Source organism: Staurois parvus, unplaced genomic scaffold (genome assembly GCF_062004578.1).
Source record: "Staurois parvus isolate SC_StPar_1 unplaced genomic scaffold, SC_StPar_1.0 ptg000075l, whole genome shotgun sequence".
NCBI lineage: Eukaryota > Metazoa > Chordata > Amphibia > Anura > Ranidae > Staurois > Staurois parvus.
Window position 1 is genome coordinate 1,687,837 of NW_028317871.1, and position 17,687 is coordinate 1,705,523.

General features: G+C 41.4%; 1 protein-coding gene across 2 annotated transcripts in view; it reads left to right on the forward strand.

Moving 5' to 3' along the window:
• Positions 1–17,687, forward strand: part of SNX29 (sorting nexin 29) — a 1,801,773-nt gene that overhangs the window by 1,665,983 nt on the left and 118,103 nt on the right. Inside the window, exons 20-21 of one of the 2 annotated variants that reach the window (XM_089669412.1) lie at positions 8,110–8,249; positions 8,504–9,045. In XM_089669412.1, coding sequence (XP_089525538.1) covers positions 8,110–8,249; positions 8,504–8,513 — 150 coding nt within the window. In that variant the 3' untranslated portion in view covers positions 8,514–9,045. Of the gene's footprint in view, positions 1–8,109; positions 8,250–8,503; positions 9,046–17,687 lie in introns of those variants that run through there. The other variant, XM_089669411.1, reaches the window with a different exon arrangement.

Below are 17,687 nucleotides of genomic sequence, written 5' to 3' on the forward strand. Positions count from 1 at the left end.
AATACAACCGCAATTCAGGTCCAAAAAAAATTCATGTCTTTGGATCTCATCTTGAGAGTTGACAGCACCAAATGCATTCCAAATGCAAATAGCACACTTGAAATGAACTCTGGACCTTTTATCTACTCATTGTAATTGGGATAATGAGGGAATAACACACACCTGGCCATGGAACAGCTGAGAAGCCAATTGTCCCATTACGTTTGGTCCCTTAACAAGTGGGAGGCACAAACGCAAACTGTTGTAATTCCTACACCATTCACCTGATTTGGATGTAAATACCCTCAAATTAAAGCTGACAGTCTGCAGTTAAAGCACATCTTGTTTGTTTCATTTCAAATCCATTGTGGTGGTGTATAGAGCCAAAAATGTTAGAATTGTGTCGATGTCCCAATATTTATGGACCTGACTGTATATACTGCTACAGGGCGGCAGGGGTGTATATATACATGATTTTATATTCCCGGGTAGGGGGTGCGCATTAGTCACACGCATGCCCTACCTGCGGTACGGCTGCCAATCACTGGGTCCCAGCCTGTGATTACCCACCGGCGCCCGGTGATTACCCGCTGGTGCCCGGTGATTACTGAGGATCTCTGACGGGGAGGAGGGCTGCTTTGTTTACTAACAGTCCTCCTCCCTGTTGGCTAAGGCACACTGCTCTGGATGGCTGTGCACAGCACATCCATTCAGAGCAGTGTGCTTATAGTGAAGCATCAACACACCATCTCCCAGTAAAACACTCCCAGCACCCAGATAACCCTTTGATCGCCCCTCATGTTAACCCCTTCCTACCCAGTGCCATTAGTTCAGTATCGGTGCTTTTTTTTAGCACTGATCACTGTATTGGTGTCACTGGGGATGTCAGTGACACCAAGTCCGTTGCCCCCCAGTGTCAAAATGCCTGCCACAGTCCCTCTATAAGTCGCTGATTGCCGCCATTACTAGTAAAAAAAAATAAAAAAATCCCAGTATCTATACCACCATTTGTAAACGTTATAACTTTCACGTAAACCAATTAATTTACACGTATTGGGATTTTTTTTTTAGCAAACACATGTAGCAGAATACATTTTGGTCTAAATTTATGATGAAATTTGATTTTTTACATTTTTTTACTGGACAAGTTTAATAGCAAAAAGTCAAAAATATTTTTTTTTCTCAAAATTGTCAACCTTTTTTTTTTTATAGTGCAAAAAATAAAAAATGCACAGGCGATTAAATACCACCAACAGAAATCTCAATTCATGGGAAAAAAAAGGATGTAAATTTCATTTGGGTGCAGCATTGCATGACCGCGCAATTGTTAAAGTAATGCAATGCCTTAAAGCAAAAAACGGGCTGGTCAGGAAGGGGGGTAAATCCTCAGGAGGGCAAGTGGTTAAACTGAATTCGAGAAGTTGTGCTCACTTTCTATTTCAATGGTTTTTGTTAAATTTTTTAAACAGTATAAACAGAGGCAATAAAACACGCCCACGCAGGGGCTATCAATTGCACAGATAAACAAAATGCAAAATAAAAAAAAAAGGGAAAAACAATGCTCTAATGCCAACAGGGCAAAAGGTACGCCTACGCAGGGGCTATCAATGGCACATAAGTTACAAAACATTAATGTAACTGATTATAACAACTAAATGCAGCTGTCCAGTCACACCAAAAACAGAGAGAGAGAGAAAAAGGAAAAGAAAAAAAGAAAAAGGGGGGGGGCAAAGAGCAGGGATTCAAGAGCGCCAATACCGAACGCCATTACATCCCCAGACTAGCCGGGGGGAGTGAGGGAAGGGCATATTGCAACCACGGCTCCCATATTTTCAAAAATTTACGTTGGGAGTCGTTGCGGATACTCGACATCTGTTCGTTGAGCATCATAGTGGTCATACGATCCCGCACCCCCTGAAGAGGGACAAACGGACTCTTCCAGGCCTGAGCAATTGTTCTAGTGGTGGGTAAAAACAGATAGGAAGCCAACTTCTGCTGGTGAGCCAAGAGGCCCGGTATGGGGCAATGAAGCAAAGCATACCGAGCATCCCGGCGTATGGAGAGATGGAACAAGGTGAAAAGGAGGCCAAATACACGAGACCAAAAACGAAACAGTCTCGGGCATGACCACCAGATATGTAATACATCACCACGATGACCACAACTCCGAAAACATTGATCACTACAGGCAGTGTTAGCCCGGGCCAACCGAGCCGGAACCCAGTACCAACGAAACAATACCTTATAGGCTGCCTCCAGTGTGGTCATATTAAATGAGCATTTAGCTATGAGTGACCAGGCCTTATTCCAGTCCTCCGGATCCACAGCCACTCCCAGGTTGCGCTCCCACTGAACAACATATGAAAGAGAAGTATGCGACGAGCGTCTGTTCAGAGCTGCATAAAGAAGGGATATAAGGCCCGGAGCGCCCGGACGCTGTTGGCAAAGCTGTTCAAAGGCAGATTTCTGGTACGGGAACGCAGAAGTACCCCGCAGCGAGAGCAGCCAGTGTCGCAATTGAAGATATCGAAAAAATTCCGCCGGGGGATATTCCGGGATTTCCGAAGTCCCAGGTGGGAAAAGACCGAAAAATCAAAAAGTGTTGCACCTGCGAAAAACCATTAGTCACCCACCAAGAAAACGCCCCTGGGTGATCCAAACCCGGTAGGAAAAGATGGTTGTTAATAATTGGGAGCAAAGGCAGAAAAGGTGACATCAGACCACCAGAATAACGTACCGAGTCCCAAACTTGTAGGCCATGAAGTAACATCGGACTCAGTGCCATAGGGCGCAGGGCAGAGGGAAGCCATAGAAGCGTCGACAGTGCGATAGGGGCACAATTAGGTAGTTCCAACAGGACCCAGAGGGGGACGTCGGAAGAGGCGTGCAACATAGACAGCGGGGCAATCTGGCTCGCTTGATAATACTTAGTCACATTAGGCACCCCAAGACCACCCTGAAGTCTATGGGCAAAAAGCGTACTTTTGGATACTCTGGTGTGCTTATCGGCCCCAATAAAACACATTAACTTCGCCTGAAGCAACCGAAGAAAATGAGGGGGAACCCGCACCGGGAGTGTGCGAAAATAATACAACAATTTCGGCAAGATGGTCATTTTCACCGAATTAACCCGTCCTATCCAAGACAGGTGCGGAAATTGCCAAGAATGCATAAGAGAGGATAGAGAGCTAAGCAATGGATAATAATTCGCAGCAAACAAGGAGTCATAAGTGGGGTCCGCTATATTCCTAGCACAGACGAAGGGGAGATTGCGTTTAAAAGCGATCAGGACACCCCGACGCTTCTCAGGAGCCGAGGCCGTGTAAAAGGTGGGATAGTGAGGTGAAAGATAACGCGGGGCGGAGGACTGAGAAAACCTGGTCTCTTGTAAACATACCACGTCAATTTGTTACGATTTGAGGTGATGAAAAACTTTAGCCCGCTTCTGAGGCGAATTGAAGCCTTGAACATTTTGCGAATGAATTTTCAAAAGGGGCGAGGCCATGGCGGCATCAGAGCAACACGCTCAGCAGAAAAAAACATAAAGCAGCTAGCAATTTCCGCTCCCAATGGCGATCGGCCCGTGGCGTCCCGGAACCCTGCAGAAAACAAAAACAAAAAAAAACCAAAGAAGAAAAAAAAACAAAGAAAGAAAGAAGGAAAAGGACACAAAAAGAATATACAATAGTGCAATTGTGTCACGCCAATGGTGACGTGCATCCTACAAATGAAGGTTACCAGTTAGGGGTGGCTCTACCACCGGACACATGGCTGCAAATGAAAACATCAGAAACATAAGCCCCCAGGGGGCAAAAGGGCAATAAGGCAATAAACACAATAGAACGAGGTACCAAAGCAATAAAACTAAAGGTCCCAAGAGCTAGGCCACCGTGATGACCTCCCCATAGCAACCCAGAGAACCATGGGGCCAACCCCCTCCCACCCAGCCGGGCCTACCAGATCAACCTCCCACCCCGAAACCAGAGGGAACCCTCACTCCGTGCTACCAACAAAAACCGGAATACCATCACCCAGGCCCAAAATAGGCTGCAGCAGCAGAAAGTCATAATTCTCAAGTCCATGAGAAGACCCCCCCAACCAGGGAAGGAACCCAAGGGGGCACACTGGATCAGTCCCAACCCGTAATGCTGACAAACTGGGGGAGCCCTAAGGGCCAAACTCACGGTCCCGTCAAGGAAGTACATCGGTGAGATGCTACATGGGAAGTCCAAGACACATCTTCAGCCCGGAGAAGAACAGGAAGGACTTGATCGCGAAGAGGTCTGAGGGAGGGCCCTCTTCCTATTGGACGACCGCTCCCAGATGCGGCTTGGAAGAAGCGGCCTCGCCGGGGATCCTGATGAATGTGCCAGGCTCCGATCCGCAGCCTCAGGCGAAAGAAGGTGTAAAGATTCCAGGAGAGAATGGGCCTCCTCCGGCGTAGCCACAGAATGACTGCGACCCTGGTAGGTGAAGGTGAGGTGAAATGGGAAGCCCCAAGCGTATTTGATACTGTGTTTCACCAGGACCGAAGTGAAGGGCTTCAATTGGCGACGCTTCTGAAGAGTGGTCTGAGAGAGGTCCGCAAAGAGCTGGTAGCGATGCCCCTGGAAGCTGAGGTCAGGGTTGTTTCTGGCCGCCAAGAGGATAGTTTCCTTAGTGCGGTAATACGTAAACTTGATGATAATGTCCCTCGGGGGCCCATCCGGTCGTCTGGGGCCCAACGCACGATGTGTTCGATCAAATTCAAGCCGGTCAATGGGAACAGCGGGTGTCAGCTCCTGAAACAGAGCTGTAGCAGTGGAAGTAAGATCCGCGACCGTTTCCGGGATACCCCTTAAACGCAGATTGCCACGGCGGGAACGATTAAGCCATAGCAAGCCATAGCAGCCCGTCCGCCAATTCTTTCTTGAGGTCGCACAAATCCTGTTCGTGATTTTCCATGACCGTGGCTGCAGCGTCCATCTTATCTTCGAGGTCGTTCGTCCGGTTGCCCAACTCGCGAATCTCCTGCGAAAGACGGTCGGCCAGCTTGGAGGTAGCGGAGGACAACTCGGACTGCAGCATACATTTGAATCGGCACAGGAGCTCAGCATCCCGCAGAGATGGGATGGGAGACTGCAGGGATGGCTCTGGTGCCAGGTCCTCCACCTATGGATGGTGACAGCGGGGGACCCAAAATCGCGGCTGGGGCTCCATCTGAGGTCCCGGGCGGGAGCCGCGAACCCGCGGCCGGGGTCCTGGAAGTCTGCGGCGGCCGGCCCAAAATCGAGGCCCCGGCTTCAGCCGCGATCTTTGGCGGGTAGGCCGCAAACTCCGGAGCAGCCCGCCGGGAGCTGGAGGCATGGGCGGCCGGCGTTTTTTTGCCCATCAGGGCACTGGAGAGACAGGGGGCCAGGGAGGAAACAGGGGGACCCCCCCTGAGGAGTGAAAATCGGCCGATGTGTCCGGCGGCCGATGAGTTGATTTAGGAAGCAGCCATCCTGGTTGCTGCTCACGAGCGCCCCCCCCCCCCGTTGTGCTCACTTTCAAGGCTTCTCAGCATATGCTCGCCACTATATACAAACTTCATGAATTGCTCCCTACCTAACTTTACAGTGATATGCACCAAGGACCTTGGCTGAGATATTACCCCCAAGGATTGGAAAATGTATCTTTTATTCACTCCTATATCAGTCATGGCCTCAAAAAGAATTTTAAAATACTCACTAGATGGTATGGGGACACCATTTATTTCCTTCACAGCCTTCAAAATGTTGGAGATGTGGCCACGAATAGAGAACCTACCTTCACAGCTGGTGGAAATGCCCTAGGAGCCAACATTTTTGGGCCACAGTGTTTCCTATATACAACAGGATATAGAATGACTCCTTATCCACCTCCCCTGAAATTGCCCTGCTTTCTGTTTTTGCCAGGGTCAGTGAGATCTCAGAAGTCTATTGAGACAATTTCTTTCTGCAACCAGACACCACCTCACCTCTGTTGCAATGGGTATCCATGATTAATGATATCATGAGAATGGAAGAAATGTTAGCCATGGAGACTTGATAGATTTAAAATGTTCTGGTTGATATGGATTCATTTTGCCTCCTCTGATACCTCAAAATCCCTGGTATCTACTCACAAATCCTCTAATCCCCTGATGTAAACTTGGCCACCTGCAGCTGAGCCTTGGACAATCCGTATAGTCATGTTTGCGGATTGTGCTATATCCTTTGAAATTTCCTTTTTTTTTCTCTCTTTATTTCTTTTATACCCACAATACACTCTTCAGGAGTTTTAAGTACAAGAAAGCCCAGGTCTTTTGGTTTAGGTTTTTGTTTGTGTTTGTTTTTCGTTCTCTTTCTATGTCCTTGTCTTTTTTTTTCTCCCCTCTTCTTTTCTTCTTTCTTCTCAGTCCTCTGAGCCTGTCCATCCCTTTATCCCTACCTACTCCTTTTTACTAATACTAATTTAGTCAGCTACGATATCCTGTTAGGATTATACAATTCAATATATATGTATTGAAATGCGTTTTTTATATAATACAAAATATCTGGAAAATATTTTTTTAAATATATTTTTTTAAATATATTCTTCAGATTTTGTTTAACATATAAAAAAGTCATTTTAACATATATTTTTACATATATTTGCAAATGCATTCCAACAATGTAGATTTGTGTTTTTAAAGACATACAGTATATTTGAGATGTATTTTTAAAAATATTTTAAAAATATTTTTCATGTATTTTGTAATAAAATCACATTTCAACATGCAGTGTGTGTATATGTATATATGTGTATATATATATATATATATATATATATATATATATATATATATAATATGGCCAAAATTGTAGGATTTCAAATATATGTCAATATATTTGGGAAAAATATTTTTAAAATATATTTCAAATATATTTTTCTTCCATGTGGGTCAGCAGAGCACTGGTTAAAGCTTGTAGGAAGCGTTTTCTCTAAGAGGATGCAGAACCCCTGACCTCTGTCTGGACAGTGCTGGTTGGACCTGTGCTGATCACATGCACTCTCCCAAGGAAAAAAAACCCCTCTCTAACAATACACACCATGTGCAGTGTCTCCACACAATATGTCTTATCAGGAGATAAAAGGGGGACACTGGAAGAATGAGAGGATCAGAGAAGTCAGAATCAAACAGCATTTTTACACAATCCAGAGGATTAACCCCTTAGGTTTCACAGTATAACAAGCATGCTTTACTGTATATACAGACTGATTTTATCATTGTGGGTTTAGTAACATTTTGTGTCTTAATATTCAGCACAATATTTATTGGCCATACCCTCCCATATTCAGTGGGTGGAGCACTTTGTGTGCTTCATTTATCTTCTCAGTACATAAATAATGTAAATAAAACATTGAAAAAAGGGAGATTTTGATATTGATAAATCCAGTACTGGAAAGAAATCAAACTGACGGTCACGTAAGAAATTACATTTACTTATGGAATCATAACTGATCTTTGTTTTTTGTTTTTTTTTATCACAGATTTGTCTAGTTGTACAGAGATTAACTGATTTATTAAACTTCAAATCTGTCCAGAATATTATTGCAAACTTTAGATGTGTTAGTATGTCTTTGTTTCAGTTGTGTAGTAATGTTCTGCAGGTTTTCTTTAAACTACTTTAATGAAAATACCTTTCAGTAGTTTTCCTGAACTCCCCTATACTCAGCCTGCTGCCAACATGAGCACTACAGGTTTAATAGACATTAGCATTGTCATCATCTCTAATTCTCTCTTACAACTTTGCTATTTACAAAATACATGGCCAAGAGCTACATTTTGTGAATGACCAAGTAGAAAGGAGAATGGTAACACAGAACGAGTGCTAGTGTCTGCAGGACATTACTGCATAAATGAGGACATTATTACAGGACATTACTATGTAGTGGCATGCTATCACTACTTAGTTGGGCTTTAATTTGTGAAGCATAGTGACCTTTCTGTATGCAATCATTTTAGGTCAATATACCATATTCAGCATCACTGCATGAGTGTGTAGATTCCTAACACGTGTGAACATCTTGGCATCCAAAGGTTAAATCTGGTAAAGAACTATATGAAATTAATAATACAAATGTAAGATGTTTTTTTTTCCTTTCTAGGACGCAAAATTTGTGGAGGAACGGAGAAAGCAACTGCAGACCTACCTTAGAAATGTCATGAACAAAGTCATACAGACTTTGCCAGATTTTGTTGCCAAACCAAACAAAGAGAGTCTGACAGAGATAATGCCCTTTTTTGCGTAAGTTGTTGTAAAGCTTCATTTTGTATTGCCAGCATAATCTTATCAGTTGCAGCACATAGATGTGATGTGATGTGGGTAGTTTTTAATTTTTTTTTAAACAAGGTTTAACACAAATGATGACCTCTCTCCCCACCCTCTCTGTTCTTTGTAACTTGATGGTGCAATTTAGGATTCCTTTCAAGATGGTAAATCTTGGTTACTATGGCTTCTCTTTCCTTTCCTTTCCTTTCATTTAGTTTTTTTTTTTACAGATTGGAATGAACAGGCTTTATTGCTGGTTTACTTCATTGTTCTGAAGTCCATGCATTGCCCCACTATCAACCTTGGATCAGCAGCTGGAGGATGTAACTTAAATCTGGTAGTCAGACATTCTGACTGCTGAATAATATTTTGTGTTTGTTTTCTATATCTGAGTGTAAAGGGAGTGAAGAGCAGGGCACCCCAACACTGACCATTTCTCAAGGCGACAAATATAGTGGCCAAATAAAGCAAATTCAATCCATGAGCCCTTAGAAATATTGGTTTGATCAAGCGACGATCCACTTGTCTCTTAGTACCTTGACAAAGAATTTAATTGGTCCTGTGATCTTTTGGAGTTTTTGCAAATGCAAATTACACCTCTAAATTTACAGTTTATGCATCTTATTTTGTTTTAGACATGTGCATTTACAACTGGGTGTTAATATCTATATGATTTTGTTGTTAATCAGATTTCCAAAGTAGCTTATTTGATTTTCTATTATCACTGGAAAATGTAAACTGTTTATTTTTAACCAATAAATCAATAAATCAACCCAGTAGTGATAATGAATTATTGAGTGATCGCTGATGGGTGGTTCAGTCTGCCTATTTGAGTCTTAAAGTGAGGCAGCAATATCTGATTATTATTATTCTATTTGGCTTTAAGCTAGACAAGGCAGTCAGACCCCAGCACAGAATTTTCAAAGAGGCTAGCTAGGTAATTTGGTGGGGATTGACAACCTGCACTCATTCCTGAATTCTCAGTATATCAAATTATAGATAGATTCAGATAGATTCATAATAAAGAAAGAGACATGAGTTCAGATGACTTTTCTATGGAGAAATAGGAACATTCTTTTTAATATCTGCTGAAAAATATATGTGAGTGATAAAGGGTCACTGCATGTTGTCACTGGTGTGTTATTATTTGTTCTGGGCATTTAAAGCAAAAAGTGCTAACCACTTTTTAACCACTTAATTTATACATTTGTTTACTGCTTGTGGAACACGGCAGTTTTTATATTTCATCTATTGGCCTATTGATTCTGGAACATAAAATACAGCACTTAGGACTATGTAACAATGAACACTTTGGTCAGGACTATGTTATACAGTACAGGAGTCAAAACTAAGTAATGTACAACACAGCATATAGAGTGGATTATGTAACATGCAACATAGTCTATAGAGTGCAATGGTCCGGAGTATATAATGTGCAACACAGCATATACAGTGCAGTGATCAGGACTATATAACACAACATAGCGTATACAGTATAATGCAGCAGTTAGGACTGTATAATGAGCAACACTGTGCAGTTGTCAAGACTATGTAATGTGCAACAGAGCAGTTATAGTTCAGCAGACAGAGTGCAGGGTTCAGGACAATGTTTCGTACAACATAGCATAAACGGTGCAGGGGTCAGAACTATGCAGATGATAAAATGCAGCAGTCAAGTCTGTTTAGCATATAAAGCAGTCAGAAGTATGTGTGGTATAGAGTGCAGTAGTCAATATTATTTAGTCTATGGACTGTGCTTAGGACTATGTAATTTACATCATAGTTTTATACAATACATTGGTCAGGACTATGTACGGTACAACATATAGTATACAGTGCATCTGTCAGGACTATGTGATGTACAATATGACAAATACAGTGCACTAATCTGAGAGCAGGGGTCAGGATTTTGTAATTGCACAACATACTGTATCTTGCAGAACATTGGTCAGTAGTAGTGCTGATTATTGACAGAGTGTGTGCCCCATAACATTGGTGTTGGGTAGTCTGTGTGCCCTACATCATTGGTGTGCAGTGGTCATTGTGCTTTTTTTTGCACTGTTAGTCCATGCCCCCTCTATTGTGGGTCAGTGTGCCCCCATATCATTTGTGTTCACTGAGTTTCTTTACATTAGTGGCCAGTCTGTCCCCTTTATATTGATGGTCAGTGTGACCCCTTAACTTTGGTGGTTTCAATGCCCCCTTTACATTGACCCATAGTGTCCCCTCCTCAATTAGTGTTTAATGTTTCATTGGTGGATAAGGGCATTTGTTGTCATGATTAGTAGGAGCAGTACGTACATATATTTACATAAAAATGTTACACTATTTGCTGCCAGCTCCTAGCTCTCTACTGCAACTATACATCACTGATGTCAGGACGTTTTGTTTTAAACTTGTGCTGCAGTGCCCATGCCACCTGTACTGTCAGCCATAAAATCTGCCTGCCTGTCAAACCTCAGATAAAATTCAGGGCTGAGAAAGGTTCAGTTGGGGGGAGGGCTTCCCCTCAGTCTGAACTAACACTGTATTTGAAGTCTGGTAAGCGAGCTTCATGAAGGGAGATCTGTATGAGTGGGTAAGGGATGTGAGGCTGGGGGGGGGGGATCTGTGCTTTGTATATTAGAGGACCTGCTTGGGGGGAGGATTTGTTCTGGGAATTATTTTTAATGGTACACTGGCTTGTCAGTAGAGTGCTTCTGATCTTCTGACCTCTGCACTTTACATATTCCTGACCCCTGTGCTTCATGCACTGCGCACATGTGAGTCCTGTACCTTGTGCAGTTAGCATGCCTGAGCAGTATGTTCTGTGCATTACCACTCCTGATCCCTGTGATCTGTTTGGTATGCATTCTTGAGCCCTGAGATCTGTATGTTATGCATTCCTGAGTTCTGGACTCTATCACTACATGTTCCTGAGTTCTGTGATCTGTGCACTGCACACTCCTGAGCCCTACACTATACAAACTATTTATTCATACTCTAGGCCACTGCACTGCATACATTGGGCTGTATATAAGGTCTCATTCACAAGTATGTACTTAAGTGTTCACCTGTGTGGGCCGTGTTTGTCCTCACGGGAATGCATATGTGTTCTTGTTCATCCCTGTGCAGGCAGTTTCATTCATGTCAATTCAGACACAGCCGCTGCACCGACACAGCTGTGGCTATCATTTTGACAATTATGTGGGTGCAGGTCCTCTAACACACACTGTCTATGGCAGCAGCCTATGCAAAATAGGCACTCTTTGAATGGGCATACACTTAAGTATGAGTTCTAACATTCTCCTGACCCCTGCACTCTTTTCTATATTGTACAGTAGATTCTTCTGATCAATTTGTTGTTTCAACAGTTGCTGGTTGCTAAGTAGTCTCTGACTATGTTAATAAAGGTTCTGTGTAAAAGTTTGTGTTTAGAAATGCAAATGAAATGGAAGAGATTCATTTTTTAAAATGAGTGTACTGAGGTTTGTACTTGCCTGTGTTGATGGGCATGTGGAATCAGTTTGACATGAATTTGAAATACTTCTAAGATCATTCAGTATTCATCAACAGGTGCAGTTGACCTACAGTTAATCTCCTTCTGGCCTGCATTTAACCTGCTTAAAGCAGGTTTGGCATTCCAATAGACTTGTAAGGTAATGTAAAACAAAAATCCTTTTGACATGGGTACTATAGCATATTTTATGGGTTCAAGGACTGTGGCATATGTTTACCCTGTATAGAATGAGTTGGGTCAATTTTTATTTAAAGCAGGGCTTACACCAAACACATATTTTTAAACAAAATATTTTCCACAAGGTATGAGAACATCATTTGTGGCTCCTGGATGCATTGAACTGGAATTAAGATAAATAGTTTTTCCCCAGATGATCTTGTTTAAAAAAATGAAGAACATGGAAGGCAAGAAATACTGTCCATCCAGCTTTTATATTTGATCTGGTGCTGTGTATTGTACCTTACATTGAACATTTCTAACAGGATCGCAATTTATAATGGCTTATTAATACACACCACACCATATCTACAATTACAGAAAAAAGCGAAGGGATGACATTTTTTAATATATAAAATACCTTTATTGTTGCTTGTGACAATGATATATATTCCTACCAATAGATACCTAATGAAAAAAAAAATACCACAGTACTATATGGAATGTTCACAAAAGCTTTAGTAAAATATTCTGGATCAAAAATGTATGCATAGGGCCTATTATCGGGACACCTTCAAATATATGAGTAGGTCACATTCCAACATACATGATAACATAAATATCAATGCACAGAAATTATATATATTCAACCCAACAAGGCTTTATAAATCCACAAGGCTACTTCACTTTGTAACTTGAGTAAGACTACTTATCAGTGTTAATTGCATATATGTTTCACAAAAGGCAACCACCTTTTAACAACCTCATATGACGTCCACTCAGAACGAGCCTCAGGCGCAGCCGTGATCTGTCACTGGCTGTGTCCTGTACCATGTGATTGCTGTAACTAATCTCAGCAAATCACATGAGAATTCTAAACAATGGCTTTGATTCATGCCATTCATAGTGTATAAATGTGTTGCTAGCTGTGACTGGTCACAGTGATCACATGGTACAGGCAGGGCCAATTGCAGCCCATCTGTACTATGTGATTAGCTATGGCTAATCATAACAAAACACACTGAATGGATCAAATTCATTTAGTAAAATGCTTGCTCATAGCAATGACATTTACTGATATTCGCAATCATAATGTGTAAAAAAAAAAAACAAATCCTGATCACTTACCCAGAGTAGTGACATGTTAATATGGTAACATTACATTGCTCTGGTTAAAGAGTGTTAAAAAATAAAATCGTAAAAAAAAGAACCATTTTGATAAAAAAAATAAATATATATATGTCACTAATCGGTGTCCCTGATCACTGCCACACCCTGTGCTGATGGCACTGTACTACACTGGTGACAGTAGGTAAAAAAACAAAACCATGCCTCTCACTAAATACCTTGCACATTCTACTTTCCAAGAAGGGGTCATTTGGGGCATATTTATACTTTCTGACATTTTGGGCCTCAAGAAATGAGAAATCAGGATTGATCGATTTTCAGATATACAGTATGCCATAGATTGTGGACTCTTGTGGACTCTATAACTTTCCTGAAGACTGCAGTTTTGCTTATTTTTACCAAAAAATGTAGCAGAATAAATGTTGGCATAAATTTATGAAGAACAATTATTTATTTGCATTATTATTATTTTTTTAACAGAACCAAAGAAAAGCGCTTTTTGTTTCAAAATTACCAGTCTTTTATTGCTGTTTATTTATCAAAAAAATAAAAACCCAGTGGTGATTAAATACCAACAAAATGCTCTATTTGTGTGAAAAAAATTATACAAATTTAAAAAGCTGTCAAGGAATCACTTGGTTATTATACCAATATGGTTGTAAATCACAATATGTAAAGATATGCTTCAGTGTGTGATCAAGTAGGGATCTTAGCAATAATCTAGTCATAGCCTTTGAAGATTCCCAATAGTGCACAGATATCTGTGATGGCCACTTAAGGGATTCAACATATGCAACACCTTATATGGCTAAATGTCCACCAGGCAAAACATGACCAAACCGTTGCGATGGTGATATCAACTTATGTCATTCAGGTATCTCAGTAATGCTGGTACAAATATATCATAAAATCACTGAAGCCTGTGAAAGATAAGGTGAATAAATTCATAACCTTGGAACCTTGGTCATGAACGGTAGAATCCAATGTCACTTCCCTTATTTAAATATAGTCCTGTTAGATATTCTTCAGCCCATGTACAAGCCCATGCCTGGGAATCCATAACATATTAAACCAGAAGAATGCATATCTGATACACTATCCATGTGTGGCTGGGAAGGGACACTGCATAGAGTGCAATGCATTTCACCACCTATATGGTAACTTTTTCAAGCAGGAAACCGCAGTGTAAGCATGTTCTATCAGGAGGAATATAAAAACAAAATGGCGCTAAGTCACTGAAAAATGCCATATATTTCACTCACGGTCTCAGGAGTGACATCACTTCCAGAGACTGAAGAAAAAAAATAATATACAATTATATAATAACAATACAATAGAGAAGGTTTCCAAAAAACTGGCAATATTAATTGAGTCTTTGGATTTCAATCTACAGATCCATTTGTTTTCTATTGGTAACAATTGGTAACAATTTCTTATTAAAATCCCCTCCTCTTTCACTTTTGTGTACTCTGTCCAGAATCAAAAAGTATGGGTTTATGATGGTACCATTATTTTTGAAGAGAACATGTCAAGCTATTGAGGATCTTAAATTGCTGGATGCAATGTCAAATATATGATTTGACATTCTGATTCTAAATAGTTTTGTCATATCTACATAAAAACAATAACTAAGTAAAGAAAATCTTCAACTTCAAACATGCAGGCTAGTAGATATTCCTGACATGTCTGATGAAAACTGTCAGGAAGTGTTTAATTCATACCCTTCTGCAGTGATCTTTGCCCAGGATAATCTTGTTCAAATACGCTATTTACACAGGCTATATTATACCCCACAACATTTATTTTATATGTGTAAGAGGGACTTACCTCTTTGTCATAAATGTGCTAAAGAAAATAGCGACTTTCTGACTTTCTTTCTGGTGGAAATTAATTAACCAAACCTTGCCTCTGTACAAGCTGACATATGAGGCAACAACAGGGTGTCTGGTCTAGGGAAGTTTTATAAAACTTGGGGACCCTGGCTAGATACACAGGACACTGCAGGCTCTCTCCTTTTTCTTCATACTGGATTCTACACCATAGTTCCCTTATTTGTGTATTGTCATGATGGCTATATTTAATACTTTGCCAACGCACTGTTTAATAAGCACAGGTGGGACTTGGTTGACAGGTTTTTTCAGGCACAGGTTTTCCAACTTATTGTGCTTAGAACATGGGTTAACACAACAATGACCCTTTTTTCTCTAGGAGTCGAGCTATTGTATTATTAACAGTTTGGTTATATGTTAACTGGCATTATGCCATCTGTTCCTTGCCAAATTTCCGAAGTATTCAGAATATTTCTCTGTGAATGTACCTTTATTTACATATACAGAATATTTCTTTGTGGATGTACATTTATTTGCACATTCTCAATAAAAACGAGTTTAAAAGAAAATCTTCAAAGTCTCACTCCACAAAAATATTGATTATACAAAGACAGAAGAAGTCACCAGGTCATATAATGCCAACATACAAAGAGCACTGATAAAAACATGGTGAAGACTCAACTCCATCAATTCCTTAAAAAAATTAAAGAGATAGTTCACCTTCACCAAAAAGCTACCTATGCAGATAAGGGGTGTCTGTAGATACAGTTGTGACCAAAATTATTCAACCCCCAATGCTGTAAAGGGGTTTAGGGACTATAGTGTACATTTGGAATTGTATTCAGAATCAAATCCTACAAGGACGTTGTAACTACCCAAATGCAACTAAAATGACATCAATTGTTTATGTAATACAGTAGTAAATGGTTCTTATGTGGTTTCTTCATTGCCACAATTATTCAACCCCTTAAAGACTACCACTCTGAAGAACAGAGGTTCATACAGGTGCTTTCCATCAGGTATTGAAAACACCTGTGGATGTCACCGAGCAGCAATCAAGCATAATAAGCACCAATTAGGCAGCTTTAAAATGACTGTGATACTCAGCTCCTTCTAGACATTTACTGGTGTGGTTACAAACATGGTGAAGGCAAGAGAATGGTCCAGGAAGACAAGAGAAGAGGTGATTTCTCTTCACAGGAAGGGCAATGGCTATAAGAAGATTGCAAAGATGTTAAACATACCAAGAGACACCTTAGGAAGCATCATTCGCAAATTCAAGGCAAAGGGCACTGTTGAAACGCTACCTGGTCGTGGCAGAAAGAAGATGCTGACTTCGACTGCTGTGCGCTACCTGAAGCGTAGAGTGGAGAGAAGTCCCCGTGTGACTGCTGAGGAACTGAGAAAAGATTTGTCAGATGTGGGTACAGAAGTTTCAGCCCAGACAATAAGACGCACACTGCGTAATGAAGGCCTCCGTGCCAGAACTCCCAGGCGTACCCCCTTGCTGTCTCCAAAGAATAAGAAGAGTCGACTGCAGTATGCCAAAAGCCATGTGGACAAACCACAAAAGTTGTGGGATAGTGTTCTGTGGACTGATGAAACAAAATTAGAACTGTTTGGGCCCATGGATCAACGCTATGTTTGGAGGAGGAAGAACAAGGCCTATGATGAAAAGAACACCTTGCCTACTGTGAAGCATGGTGGAGGGTCAATCATGCTTTGGGGCTGTTTTGCTTCTGCAGGTACAGGGAAGCTTCAGCGTGTGCAAGGTACCATGAATTCTCTTCAGTACCAGGAGATATTGGATGGAAACGTGATGCAGTCCGTCACACACCTGAGGCTTGGGAGACGTTGGACCTTTCAACAGGACAATGATCCCAAGCATACCTCCAAGTCCACTAGAGCATGGTTGCAGAGGAAAGGCTGGAACATTTTGGAGTGGCCATCGCAGTCACCAGACTTAAATCCGATTGAGAACCTCTGGTGGGACTTAAAGAAAGCAGTTGCAGTGCGCAAGCCTAAGAATGTGACTGAACTGGAGGCCTTTGCCCATGAAGAATGGGCGAAGATACCCGTAGATCGCTGCAAGACACTTGTGTCAAGCTATGCTTCACGTTTAAAAGCTGTTATAACTGTAAAAGGATGCTGTACTAAGTACTAAGATTGAATGTCACTTGGGGGTTGAATAAAACTGATAATGCTGTGAGCACAGAAAAGACATTTGTGGTTATTTCATTATAACTGTTATGTTATATTTGTCTGACCTACAAGTGCCTCTTTAATGTAAATGTAAGCAAGATGACTGAATGATCAAAAGCAATGTCAAACTGGCCAAAACACTCAATTTCAGTGGGGGTTGAATAATTTTGGTCACAACTGTATAAATAAACTGTGCAGCTCTGACTAAAGTTGAAAAATACCATTGTCATAGGTGTAGGCTATGTATGTACCTTGTGAAGACTGACTGGAATATTCCTAGGACTTTGCTATGTGAGGCTTAGTCATTGCTGCTCACCTCCTCCATCACAGGAGTGAGCTTTCAGATGCTGAGCTCAGAGGTACTACATCGGGGGGGGGGGGGGGGGGAGAGCATATGAGGGGCTCTGAATCAGAGAAAAAGCTCACTCCTGTGATGGTGGGGGTGAGCAGTAATGACTAGGCCTCACTTAGCAATGTCTTGGAAGTACTTAGCAACATCCTTGAATTATTCCAGTCAGGCTTCATGAGATACGTAAATGGCCTACACCTATAGCAAGGACATTATTCAACTTTAGTCAGAGACACTCTGTGGTTTTACCC